The 14,681-nt window shown below is 40.2% G+C and overlaps 1 protein-coding gene and 1 pseudogene across 1 annotated transcript in view; one reads left to right on the top strand and one right to left on the bottom strand.

Moving 5' to 3' along the window:
* The window catches only part of FAF1 (Fas associated factor 1), a 476,566-nt gene that overhangs the window by 405,053 nt on the left and 56,832 nt on the right, over window positions 1–14,681 (bottom strand). The window contains exon 2 of the mRNA XM_036849545.1: window positions 792–860. Within this exon, the coding sequence (XP_036705440.1) occupies window positions 792–860 (69 nt within the window). The remainder of the gene's footprint in view (window positions 1–791; window positions 861–14,681) is intronic.
* LOC118899948 lies at window positions 944–1,790 on the top strand (annotated as a pseudogene).

Here is a 14,681-nt window from a genome sequence, read left to right on the forward strand (position 1 = left end):
GAAGTGAAGGAGAAACATCAAGTAGAGTTATTCAGACATTCAAACAAGTCTGATTTTTCTCTCCTTCCAATCTCCACCACAATACTACAGGGGAAGACAAACCTTAATATACAGTCAGAGAAGAGAAGTTTGAAAATAACTTAAATTACCTAAGATTTCATAATAATTTATTAATCTAATACTAAACTAAATAGGAACTTCATATTAAAAATACGACATTTAGATTTTATTCATTCAGATTAGAATTATAGACGGATTATGTATGGTATGCTGAACTACCTATAAGGAATGTTAAAGACATTCAAAAATACATAAAATTTCATTACCTGTCGTATAAAGAAAAAAGTACTTGAAATAAGTCAGACAGCGAAAGACAAATACTGCATGATCTCACTTACATGTGTAATCTAAAAAGAAAACCAAATCATAAGAACAGAGTAAACTGGTAGTTGGCAGGTGTGGGTGGAGAATGAGTAAAGGTGGTCAAACGGTACAAACTTCCAGTTATAAGATGAATAAGTTCTGGGGATCCAATGTACAGCATAGTAACTATAGTTAAACAATACCGTATTATATACTTGAAAGTTGCTAAAAGAGTAATCTTAAAAGTTCCCACCAAAAAAAAAAAGAACTATGTGAGGTGATGAATGTGCTAACTAACCTTTCTGTGGCTATCAGTTTGCAATATATATGTATATCAAATCATCACGTTGTACACCTTAAACTTACACAATCTTATATGTCAAGCACATCTCAATAAAGCTGAAAAAAGGAAAAAAGAAAGTACTTACCACTAAGTCCCAATTATTTTGTTCAAGCAATGTAATAGCTTCATCAATGTTTTCAATGCCAGTACATGCCTAAAAACAAAGTAAGTAAGAATTTTAGATAGGATTTTGGGAATGGAGAGGTTAATTAGTGTTAAAAAAAAATAAACAGCATAATGTGTTATTTAAGTTTGAATAGGTATATGAATAAAGCCAATACACTAAATGCCTAAAACTTCTAAGCATTTTACACAGACAGTTTAAAAATTGTTAATTACAACATAAATTTACATTATACTGAAATAAAAGACAATAAAGTAATAAAATATGTTTAAATGTTGAGCCCTGGAGCCCAGGATGATCTCTATATCTCTAACTGCCCAGAACAACTTTATTAAAGAGCTTCTGATGGACAGCCATGTGTTAAAAATGAACTTCAATCCGTACTTTGTACTTTATACAAAAATTAACTCAAAATAATAACAGATGAAAACCCCGCTGCAGCCATTGCCACAACCACAATGCTGAAGTGCAAGAAGCAGAGTCAGCAGCAGCCCCCACTGCCAGAACAGGAAGAGACTGGAGAGGGATGAAAGTCCCATCGGACCACCCAGCCTCCTGCGTCCTCCCATCATGACCAATGGAAACCCTGGTGACCCCAAATCAGCTCTTCACAGAGGTCCTCCAGCGTCAAGGGGACCAATGATTCCACCACTGCTGAGTCTCCCACCTCCTCCCTGGAGCAGAGGCCGAATTCGGGGAGGGCTGAGCTCCAAATCTGGCTCATATGGTCATAGTTGGTGGAGGGGCTAATGCTAAACTTCCTTTTCCTGGACCAGGCCATGGGGATCCCTCCAGGAAGGCTTTCACAAAGAGCAGAGAAATCCTCAAAGCCTCAAGAGCTGGTCTCTTATCAAGAATACCTGCCCGTCCAAGGATGGACCCCAGGTTATGGAAGACAGATTCAACCACCTCGTCTGCCGGCACTTTGCCAAAAAGGTCCACTGTCCATATGAGGACTGAGTTCTGTGCCTTCTGCCACGCAGAGTCCATGGACCTCCTCTGTAACACTGTGCCTTCCCATCCAGGCTTGAAGGAGCCCTCTGTGATCCAGTGGCCATATACTTCCTTGTGGCCCTGTGATGGCTACTGTGGGGCTGTCCCAACTACCACCCTCAGTCAGTGACACCTATCCCCATGGCCACCTCGCCCATGTGGGGTCCAAAGTTGTGTTTCATCACTGGTGCACGATGTGCACTCTTTCTTCTGATCCAGTCTCCAGAGCCTCATCTTCAGGACCCCATCTTTGCTCCATTCAACTGCCTCCTGGATCCCCTTCCCCCTCGCCAATGGACGGCTGAACAGGAAACCTCTTTAGTGCTGTTTCTTGTTCATCTGTCCACTGAGCCCCCACTGTTGCCCTTGATTCCTGAGAGCCGTAGAGCAGTTTCCTACCATTCTCTTCTTCTAGCTGCTTGTTTTAAGTCCATTATATGTCACAACCCCTACCCCCAATGTTGTCACCTGCTCTGTGAAACTCATCAGGTTGTCTGACTTGGGGTCAATTTTAAATGACTGGTACAGAGTTACTCCCTAAAAGGCTACACTTCCTGTTTTGGGGTTTCGTAATTTGTGTGTCAATAGCATGATCACCACTGCTATGGTCTGTGGTCAGTGCAGTTTGTGAAACTGTACGTCCCCTCGTAGCCTTTCTCAGTGTCCACGGCATTTTTGTGACTTCCAACAGTTGAGTACATTCTTCTGCTAAATTGAGTGAGGCCACTGGTACCCTCTAGACTTTCCCCACCTCCCAACATGGGAGAATTATGAAACTTTCCACAAGACTGCCCTCCCTGGCCCTCCCCATTCTTCTTCTAATGTCAGTTTCTCTGGGTTTGACACAGGCCCAAGAGATGTCCTCTAAAGCCTCTGAGGGGCCTACCCTATCTCCTCTCCAGCCCGTTTCACTTAGACTACATCACTGTGAGGCCACCAGCCCTTTTGTTTGAACTCTGTGAATCTCCACTTGGCCTACCTTTGGATAGAACCTGGGCAGTACTCTTGCCCACTTCCAACCTTCTTCTCCTACATCCCTGGCACTGGTTGTTTTCTATGAAAATGGCAGTGAACGGGTTCAGATTTGAACCTGGCCCTGAGGAAATAGGTCAGGAGTTGTGCGGGCAAGAGGGAGGGACGAGAGCCATTGGAGAAGTGAGAATGAATTATTTTCTTAAATTTTTTTATATTAGTTACAAACGCAGTGGAAAATAAATACATACATACCTAAATAAATAAATAAATAACCTAAAGTAAAACCCCAAACTACAAAGCCTCTAGATCTGTGCTGTCAGATATGGTAGCTACTAGACAGATATTGCTAATGAGCCCTTGAAATGTGGCTCAACTGAGTTAAGATGTGTTGCATTAAATACACACCAGTGTAGGACTTAGTACAAAAACAAAAATGTAAAGTGTCTCAATAATTTTTCTAGTGAATAAATGTTGAAACGATCATTTAAAATATATTAGCTTAAATAAAACACGAATGTTTAAGTTAATTTCACCTGTTTCTTTTACATTTTATGCTTCTTAATGTGGATACTAAAAAACTTTTAATTACATATATGACTCATTCAATTTCTAATGCCATTCTAGAAAAAAACATAGAAGGAAATTTTTGTGACATTTAGATTCAACAGCAAAAGTACAATCCAAAAAATCGATAAAGTGGACTTTATTAAGAACTACTACTCAGAAATTTCCTGGCAGTTCAGTGATTAGGACTCCACACTTTCACTGCCAAGGGCCCAGGTTCGATCCCTGGTCAGGAAACTAGGATCCCACAAGCTGCGTGGTGAGGCCAAAAAAGAATAAATAAAGAGAAGCTTTTTAAAAAAAGATCTACTGCTCTTCGAAAGACACTGTTAAGAGAATGAAAAGGCAAGCCACACGCTGGGAGAAAATATCTGCAAAACACATGTAACAGAGGACTAATAACCAGAATATAAGAATTTTAAATTCTCAAAAAACTCAGTTTAGATAAATTGTAAGTAGCAAAAGATTTTAGCAGAAACTTCACCAAAGACGATATACATATGAGAATAAGGACATGAAAAAACACTCAACATCATTAGTCATTAGGGAAATGCAGAAAAACAGAGAGATACCATTTCCATATGTTAGAGTGACAAAAGCCCAAAATACAAACAATATCAAGTGATGGTAAGGATGCAGAAAAACTGGAACTCTCATATACTGTTGGGGAGGAACCAAAATGATATAGCCGCTCTGGAAAACAGTGCTAACAGATGATCAGTTTCTTAGAAAGTTATGACACAGTAATCCCACTCCTAGGTACTTATCTAAAAGAAATAAAAACTTATGTTCACATGAAAATTATACATGAATGTTTATAACAGCTTTATTTATAATCGCTGAAAACAGACCACACCCCAAATGGCCTTCAACTGTACATTCATACAATAGAAAACTACTCAGCAACAAAAATGAACAAATTACTAACAACACAAAACAATGTGGATAAACCTCAAATGCTAAGTAAAAGCGTGACTCAAAAGGCTACACATTGTATGATTCCATTTATATGGCACTCTAAAAAAGGCAAAGTTAAAAGAACAGGAGACATATTAATGATTACTAGGGTTATCAGGTGGGAACAGGGGTTGACTACAAACACCAAGAGGGAATTTTGCAGGGTAAAGGAACAGTTTGAACTCTGAATAACATAAAAAAGCAACAAAAGGCAACCAAGTAAGACATTTAAAAATGCAATCTTCAACTTAAGCTACATGAAAAGACAAGGATAAACCAAAGGCTCCAAAGTACTAACAAAAGCTACTAAGAACAGTTAAGGTAGGGCAGAAGTTACACAGAAGGAAGCAGAAAGAAAAACTACAGGGAGTGCAGAGCAAGCCTAACAGCAGCAATTATCAGAAAGCACAAGCAAAAGTACACCTCCTTCAATGACATCACCATTTGTCTTAAAAAAAAAAAAACAAAACACAGTGGAGGACGTAGTTCCAAGAGCCCATCCCTCCACAGAAACATGAAAAAATTGAGCAAAAACTGTCAGAATCAAATTTGCCAAAACTCTGGAAAACAGTCAAAGCTATACGTCAACCAAGCAAATGATGAAACAAGAAAAAGGTGACCTATTATAAAAACAGTATGAAAACCCTGAGGCATTTTTATTTCCCCTTCTTCATTCTTGGCTCCAGAGCAGTCTTGAATGCACTAGCCTACATTCCAATGGTTGGACCCTGGACCCTGACTCTAGAGGGAGCCGAGAAGACTTTGTTCTCAAAGAATGTTTGTCTCTTGTGACCTATCGGGCTACCTGAAGGACTGACTGAAGGCACTCTCCTTTGTTTCATCAACTTGGATCTCACTTAAGACAGAAAAGTAGCTATCAGGGGGCAATTCTTCAAAAACACTTTAAGGCTGGGGCTTCCCTGTTGGCACAATGGTTAAGAATCTGCCTGGGGACATGGGTTCGATCCCTGGTCCGGGAAGATGCCACATGCCGCGGAGCAACTAAGCCCATGCACCACAACTACTGAGCCTGGGCTATAGAGCCCGCAAACCATAACCACTGAGCCCACACGCCACAACTACTGGAGCCTGAGCACCCTAGAGCCCGCGTGCCGCAACTACTGAGCCCACATGCTGCAACTACTGAAGCCTGTGCACTCTAGGGCCTGCGTGCCACAACTAGTGAATGTGCATACCACAACTACTGAGCCTGTGTGCTGCAACTACTGAAGCCCGCGTGTCCAGAGCCTGTGCTCCACAACAAGAGAAGCCACTGCAATGAGAAGCCCATGCACCATGATGAAGAGTAGTCCCCACTCACCACAACTAGAGAAAGCCCACACACAGCAACAAAGACCCAAAGCAGCCAAAAATAAATAAACTTAAAAAAAAAAAACACTTTAAGGCAAATGAAAAATCCACTGCCACCTGCGACAAAATCTTACAGTTGAGTCAAACGACAGACACGTCCAAAACCTGGAGGAAAAGCTGCAAAGTGAGTTTCTTTGGGAAATTAGGGCACTCAAAAACATTTGGGCAATTTAGAAGGGCAGGCACATGTCCGAGGCAGGACACCTACTCAGAGAAAACTACTGGCTCATCTCTACGCTCAGCAAAAGCAGGAAGTTTAAACAGCCTAGCTGAGTGTTAGAGTGCCCCAACACAGAGCCAGTCTACAAGGGCTAGGAAAGGATTTTCTTCCTTCTCTTCTTTTTCTTTCTTCTTATTTTCTTTTTTACTCTACATGTTCAAGAAATCTCTCTCACAACATTAGCAGACCACAACTAAAGAAAAAGAGATTTCAGACACTGTTACATACTAAATGTTTATGTTCCCCCACCCCCCTCAAATTTATATGTTGAAGCCCTAAGGCCCAGCGTGATGATACACTGAGATGAGCCTTTGGGAGGTAATTAGGTTTAGATGAGGTCATAAAGGTGTGTAACAGCGAAGAGCCAATTTTGACTCCATGTTGTATCTGTTTCTTTGACTTTAACCTTTGCCTTTCATTGATTTTGTTATTATAATCATACATGATGGCCTGCCTCAGGGAACCCTGCGCCTCTGCCTGAATGTTAAACTAAAGTGCATCTGTTTAGCTCAGAGGGAGACAATCTGACCCTGCCCACCTGTGAATGGCTGCAGAAAAGAAGAAATTAACACATCCCCTCCTATTCTGCAAGATAAATGGCCTTTTTACTTTACTTCCTCACCTCCTCTCCCTCTCTGTTCTATAAAAGAAACTGGCATCTAGACCCCAATAAGATGGTTATTTTGAGACATTATTCTGCCACCTTCTCGGTCTGCCGGCTTTCCGAATAAAGTCGCTATTCCTTGTCTCAGCACCTCGTCTCCCGATTTATTAGCCTGTCATGTGGCGAGCAGAGTGAACTTGCACTCGGTGGAGCCCTCAGGATGGAATTAGTGCCCCTTATAAGAAGAGACAAAGAGAGGCTGCTCTTGCTCTCTCATCTCTTTCTCAATGCCATGTGAGAACAAAGAGATAAGTGGCCATCTGCAAGTCAGGAAGAGAGTTCTCACCAGAATCCAACCATGCTTGCACCCTGATCTCAGACTTCCAGCCTTCAGAACTGTGAACAAATAGATTTATGTTCTTTGGTATTTTGTTATGGTAGCCTGAGCAGATTAAGACAGAAACCACTCATGACGAAAAAAATTTACAAAAATAGTTTAGAAAAGTCACTAAACAAACAGAAAATAACAACCCATAGAGAGCACCAAAAACAAACCATGAGTAATGGGGAAGAATCTGATTTCCAGAGTTATCACAATGTAATATTTTAAATGTCCACTTTTCAAAAACAAATTGTGAGGCATTCAGGGAAACAAAAAATATGGTCCATTCAAAGGAGAAAGTAGTAGAAACTGTCTGTGATGGAAGAACAGACATCAGACTTACTAGACAAAGACTTTCAATCACTATCTTAAATATGCTCAAAGAGCTCAAAGAAACCATGGAAAAAGAACTAATGAAAACCAGAAGGATGACATATCAACAAATAGAGAGTATCAATAAAGAGATAAAGATTATTTTACAAAACAACAGAAAAAATCTAGAACTGAATAGTACAATAACTGAAATGAAAAATTAGCTACAGGATTTTAAGAGCAACTTTAGGCAGGCAGAAGAAAGATCAGAGAACTTGAGGATAGGTCAACTAAAATTATCCAGTCTCAGAAGCATGAAGAAAAATGAACAGAGCCTAAGAGACATATGGGACCCCACCAACTGTACCAACATATGCATAACAGGGAGTCTCAGAAGGAAAAGAAGGAGCAGAAAAAATAATTGAAGAAATAATAGCTGAAAACTTCCCAAATTTGATAAAAGACAAGAAACTACATATTCAAGAAGTTCAATAGGTTCCAAGAAGGATAAATACAAAGACACCCATACCAAAACACATTATGATAAGCTATCAAAAGCCAAAGAGAATCTTGAAAATAGCAAAAGAAAAGTATTTCATGTACAAAGAATCCTCAATAAGATTAAAAGCTAATTTCTCATCAGAAACTATAAAGGCCAGAAGGGATAACATATTTAAAATGAAAAACAAAAACTGTAAACAAACAAACAAAAAACTGTCCTTCAAAACTGAAGGAGAAATAAAGACACTCTTAGATAAACAAAAGCTGAAGGAATCTGTCACTACTAGACCTATGCTACAAGAAGTGCTAAATGAGAAATGAAAAGATACCAGACAGTCACTGGAAGCTACACAAAGAAATAAATGACAATGGTAAACGTTAAGTACACAGGTAAATATATTGGGTGGGCCAAAAAGTGCCTTTGGTTTTTTAAGTAAAAATAAAAGACACATTTTTCATTTTCACCAAGAACTTTATTGAACAACGTATTCACTCTTTTGTTCCACTACCGTCTGCCATTTTTCAGGCAACTCCATAATTCCATCTTCCCAAAACTTTTTATCTTTTTGAGCAAAGAACCATTCCAGGTACCTTTTACAGTCTTCCAGGGGACTGAAATATTTTCCATTAAGAGAATTTTGGAAAGACCGAAATAAACGGAAATCCGAAGGTGCAATGTCTTGTGAACATGGCGGATGAATCAGAACTTCCCAGCCAAGCTGTAACAGTTTTTGCCTGGTCATCAAAGAAACATGCAGTCTTGCATTATCTCAATGGAAGATTAGGTGTTTTTTGTTGACTAATTCTGGATGCTTTTAGTAGAGTGCCACTTTCAGTTGGTCTAGTTGGGAGTAGTACTTGCTGGAATTAATCGTTTGGTTTTCCAGAGGCAGCTCATAATAGAGGACTCCCTTCCAATCCCACCATATTCACAGCATCACCTTCCTTGGATGAAGACCAGCTTTTGATGTGGTTGGTAGTGGTTCATTTTGCTTGCCCCATGATCTCTTCCATTCCACATTGTTGTACAGTATCCACTTTTCATCGCCTGTCACAATTTGTTACAAAAACGGAACACTTTCATTACGTTTCAGTAGAGAATCACATGCGCAAATATGGTCAAGAAGGTTTTTTTCACTTAACTTATGTGGAACCGTAACATCAAAGTGATTCACACAACCAAGCTGATGCAAATGATTTTCAGCATTTGACTTGGATATTTTGAGTATGTTGGCTATGTCCTGCGTGGTATATATAACGTTGATTGTTCTCAATTATTGTTTTCATTTGATTGTTATCAACGTCAACTAGTCTACCCAACCACAGAGCATCAACCAGTGAGAAATCTCCAGCATGTAACTTCGCAAACCACTTTTCACATATTCAATCAGTCACAGCACCTTCTCCATATACTGCATAAATCTTTTTGTGCATTTCAGTTGCGTTTTTACCTTTCCTGAAATAATAAAGCATAATATGCCAAAAATGTTGCTTTTTTCCTTCCATCTTCAATATTAAAATGGCTACACATCCCTGGTGGCACAGTGGTTGAGAATCTGCCTGCCAATGCAGGGGACACGGGTTCGAGCCCTGGCCTGGGAGGATCCCACATGCCACGGAGCAACTGGGCCCGTGAGCCACAATTACTGAGCCTGCGCGTCTGGAGCCTGTGCTCCGCAACGGGAGAGGCCTCGACAGTGAGAGGCCCGCGCACCGCGATGAAGAGTGGCCCCCGCTTGCCACAACTAGAGAAAGCCCTCGCACAGAAACGAAGACCCAGCACAGCCATAAATAAATAAATAAATAAATAAATAAATAAATAATAAAATGGCTACACAAAAATTCACCAATTTTGATGTCTTTTTTTAAATGCACGCTGATATGACAGCTGTCACATACAATCTAACAAAATTGTTTCAAATGAAATTAAGCCAACTAAGTGCTACTAGAGCCATCTTACAGAACAAAAACGAACGAACCTTTTGGCCCATCCAATAAAAGCCAGTATTATTGTGCTTTTGGTTTGTAACTCCTCTTTTTTTCTGTATGATTTAACAGAAAAATGCATAAAACAATAATTACAAAATGATGTTAATGGGCATATAATGTATAAAGATGCAAGATATGATTACAACATAAAGGAAAAAAGAGAGGAGCGTAGTTGTATACTGTTGAAGTTGGTATTAATTCAAAATAGGTTGTTATAAATAGAAGGGGTTACTTGTAATTCGTAGAGCAACCACTAAAAAAAACTAAAAAATATACATAAAAGGAAATGAGAAAGGAATCAAAACAGTACAATACAAAAAAGTCAAACACAAATGGCGGAAATGAAGGAACTGAGCGGGGAAGAAAAATATAACACATAAAAAACAACCTTTTATGATAAAAACACTTAACTATGAATAAAAGGGAACTTCTTTAACATGATAAAACACATTTATGAAAAACCCAGAACTAACATCATACTCAATCATGAAAGAATAAAAGCCTTTATTTACTGTATGATCAGGAACAAGATAAGAATGCCCACTTTTGCCACTTCTATGCAACATTATATTGGGAATTCTAGCCAGATCAATTAGGCAAGAAAAAGGAACTTAAAGACATAGAAACTGGAATAGAAGTAAAATATCCCTATTCCCAGATGTCATGATCTTATACAAAATCCTAAGGAATTCACACACACACACACACACACAAAACAAACAAAAACTATGAGAACTAATAAATTCAGCAAAGTTGCAGGATAAAAGATCAACACACAAAACTCAGCAATATTTCTATATACCAGCAAAGAACAATCTGAAAAGGATGTTAAGAAAATAATTCTGGGGCTTCCCTGGTGGCACAGTGGTTCAGAATCCGCCTACCAATGCAGGGGAGACAGGTTCGAGCCCTGGTCCGGGAAGATCCCACATGCCGCGGAGCAACTAAGCCCACGCTCCACAACTACTGAGCCTGCGCTCTAGAGCCTGCGAGCCACACCTACTGAAGCCAGCGCGCCTAGAGCCCATGCTCTGCAACAAGAGAATCCACCACAATGAGAAGCCCACGCACTGCAATGAAGAGTAGCTCCTGCTCGCCACAACTAGAGAAAGCCACATGCAGCAACGAAGACCCAATGCAGCCAAAAAGAAATAAAGAAAGAAAGAAAATAATTCTGTTTATGATATGGTACAAAAGAATAAAATATCAAGGAATAAATTTAACCAAGGAAGTGAAAGATTTGTACAGTGAAAACTTCAAAACCTGGCTGAAAGAAATCTTAAAAGAACTAAATAAGTGAAAAGACACCAAATATTCACAGATTCTAAGACTATCATTAAGAAAACAGGGACTTCCCTGGTGATGCAGTGATTAAGAATCCACCTGCCAATGCAGGGGACACAGGTTTGATCCCTGGTCTGGGAAGATCCCACATGCTGCGGAGCAACTAAGCCCGTGCGCCACAACCACTGAGCCTGCGCTCTAGAGCCCGCGAGCCACAACAACTGAGCCCGCGTGCCACAACTACTGAAGCCCGTGTGCCTAGACTCCATGCTACGCAACAAGAGAAGCCACTGCAATGAGAAGCCCATGCACCGCAACAAAGAGCAGCCCCCGCCTGCCGCAACTAGAGAAAGCCCGCGCGCAGCAACAAAGACCAAACGCAGCCATAAATAAATAAATTTAAAAAGAAAGAGAGAACAATACTACCCAAAGTAATCTACAGATTCAATGCAATCCCTATCAAAATTCCAATAGCGTTTTTTGTAGAAATGGAAGAAGCTGACTCTCAAATTCATATAGAACTACAAGGGATCCATAATAGTGAAAACAATCTATGAAAAAAAAATCAAAGTTGAAAGACTCGGGGGGCTTCCCTGGTGGCGCAGTGGTTAAGAATCTGCCTGCCAATGCATGGGACATGGGTTCAAGCCCTGGTCCAGGAAGATCCCACGTGCCGTGGAGCAACTAAGCCCATGCGCCACAACTACTGAAGCCCACGTGCCTAGAGCCTGTGCTTCGCAACAATAGAAGCCCCCACAATGAGAAGCCCGCGCACCGCAATGAAGAGTAGCCCCCACTCGCTGCAACTAGAGAAAACCCTTGTGCAGCAAAGAAGACTCAATGCAGCCAAAAATAAAATTAATTAATTAATTAAAAGAAAAAAAAGTTGAAAGACTCACCCTTCCTGATTTCAAAACTTACTACAAAGCTACAGTAATCCAAACGGTGTACAACAGATATAAAGACATATAATAGAATTGAAAGTCCAGAAGTAAACCCATACATCTATAGACAACTGACTTTTCAAAAGTGTGCCAAAACAATTCAATAAGGAAAGAACAGTCTATTCAACAAATGCTGCTGAGACAACTGGATATCCACATGCAAAATAATAAAGTTAGACGCCTACTTCACACCATATACAACAATTAACTCAAAATGGATTAACAACCTAAATATAAGACCCCAAATCATAAAACTCTTAGAAAAAAATATAAGGATACAGCTTTATGACCTTGGATTTGGTAATGGGTTCTTAGATATGACATCAAAAGCATGAGCAACAAAATTAAAAATGCATATAATTAGATTTCATGAAAAATAAAAATATTTGTGTGGCAAAGAACACTATCAAGAAAATGAAAAGGCAATCTACATAACAGGAGAAAATATTTGCAAATCACATGTCTAATAAGGGTCTAGTATCCAGATTATACAAGGAACTCTTACAACTCAACAACAAAAAGAAAGACAACACAATTAAAAATAGACAAAGGATTTGAATAGGTATTTCTCCAAAGATATAAAAATGGCCAACAAGCACATGAAAAGATGCTCGATATCACCAATCATTAAGGAAATGCAAGTCAAAGCCGCAATGAAATACCACTTTATCACACCCACCACGGTGGTTGTATTTTTTTAATGGAAAATCATACATGTTGGCAAGGAGTTGGAGAAATTGGAACTCTTGTACACTGCACGTGGAAAGGTAAAATGATTCAACTGCTGTGTAAAACAGTTTGGTAGTTCCTCAAAAAGTTAAACATAGTTACCATATGACCCAATTCTACTCCTATAGACCCAAGAGAATTGAAAACATCTATCCAAACAAAAACGTGTACATGAATGCTCAGAGCAATATTATTCATAATAGCCAAAATATGGAGACAACCCATCTGCCCATCAACAGATGAATGGATAAATAATGTGCTATATACACACACAAAAGTAATGAAGTACTGGTATATGCTACAACGTGGATGACCCCAAAAACAAACTAAGTGGAAAAAACCAGACACAAAAGGTCACATATTGTATGATTTCCATTTATATGAAATGTCTAGAAGGGGTAAATCCATAGAAACAGAAAGCACATTGGTGACTGCCAGGAGCTGGGAGGAAGGAAAACATGGAGAGTGACTGTGTAATAGGCACAAGGTTTTCTTTCAGGGTGATGAAAATGTTTTGGAACTTGATAAAGGTGATGGTTGTATAACACTGTGAATTTACTAAATACCACTAAATTGTATGCTTTATTTATTTACTTATTTATTTTATTTTTTGTTGGCCGTGCCATGCAGCTTGCAGGATCTCCGTTCCCCGACCAGGGACTGAACCCAGGCCATGACAGTGAAAGCCCAGAATCCTAACCACTAGGTCACCAGGGAACTCCCAAATTGTACACTTTAAAATGGTAAATTTTATTTTAGGTGAATTTCACTTCAATTTTTTAAAAATGTATTTCTTCAAAGTAAGGGGCTTACCTGGAGTGCAAAATAATATCCCTTGGTTTCAAAAACCACTAGCCAATCTGGGAAAGAAAGGGCAAGATCAGACAGAAGGTGTGAAGGAAGAGGTGTAAGCAGGGAAATGAGGAGTCCAGTGGAGGCAGATATCAGAAAATACCAGTCAAAAAAATAAGTGTACTTTCTAATGGTTAATGGCCAATTATGAACGAGGGAGCTATACACTCATATGCAGTAGCCTAGAACTATAAAAAGAATCATACAGGGCTTCTCTGGTGGCGCAGTGGTTGAGAATCCGCCTGCCAATGCAGGGGACATGGGTTTGAGCCCTGGTCCCGGAAGATCTCACATGCCACGGAGCAACTAAGCCCGTGTGCCACAACTACTGAGTCCGCATACCACAACTACTGAGCCTGCATTCCACAACTACCGAAGCCCACGCGCCTAGAGCCCATGCTCCGCAACAAGAGAAGCCACCGCAATGAGAAGCCCGCACACCACAATGAAGAGTAGCCAGCCCCCACTCGTCGCAACTAGAGAAAGCCCGCGGCACAGCAGCGAAGACCCAATGCAGCCAAAAAATAAATAAAATAAATTTATTTTTTAAAAAAAGAATCATACAAAGGAAATATATTTAAGGAACTGGTTGTCTTTGTGTCAGAGAAAGAAAGAAACTTTAGTTTGTAGTGCCTAGAGGGATATTCTAGGTCTTTCTCACCACAGAAATCTCAGGGGCAGGGAGGATGGGGGGCGGCGGGGCAGGGAGGGCGGACTGATCCAGAAAAACCCAACACATGCAACGATGAGTAATTTTTTTTTTTTTAAAGGGACACTGCATCAATACAAACATACTAACAGAACAAAAAGGATAACGGGGGCAGAAAAGGGCAGCAAAATATAGCAAGAGACAAAAATAACGTTAAGAAGCAGATAAGGGCTTCCCTGGTGGCGCAGTGGTTGAGAATCTGCCTGCTAATGCAGGGAACACGGGTTCGAGCCCTGGTCTGGGAAGATCCCACATGCCGCGGAGCAGCTGGGCCCGTGAGCCACAACTACTGAGCCTGCGTGTCTGGAGCCTGTGCTCCGCAATAAGAGAGGCCGCGACAGTGAGAGGCCCGCGCACCGCGATGAAGAGTGGCCCCTGCTTGCCACAACTAGAGAAAGCCCTCGCACAGAAACGAAGACCCAACACAGCCATAAATAAATAAATAAACAAATACTTAAAAAAAAA

Source organism: Balaenoptera musculus, chromosome 1 (assembly GCF_009873245.2).
Source record: "Balaenoptera musculus isolate JJ_BM4_2016_0621 chromosome 1, mBalMus1.pri.v3, whole genome shotgun sequence".
Taxonomy (NCBI): Eukaryota; Metazoa; Chordata; class Mammalia; order Artiodactyla; family Balaenopteridae; genus Balaenoptera; species Balaenoptera musculus.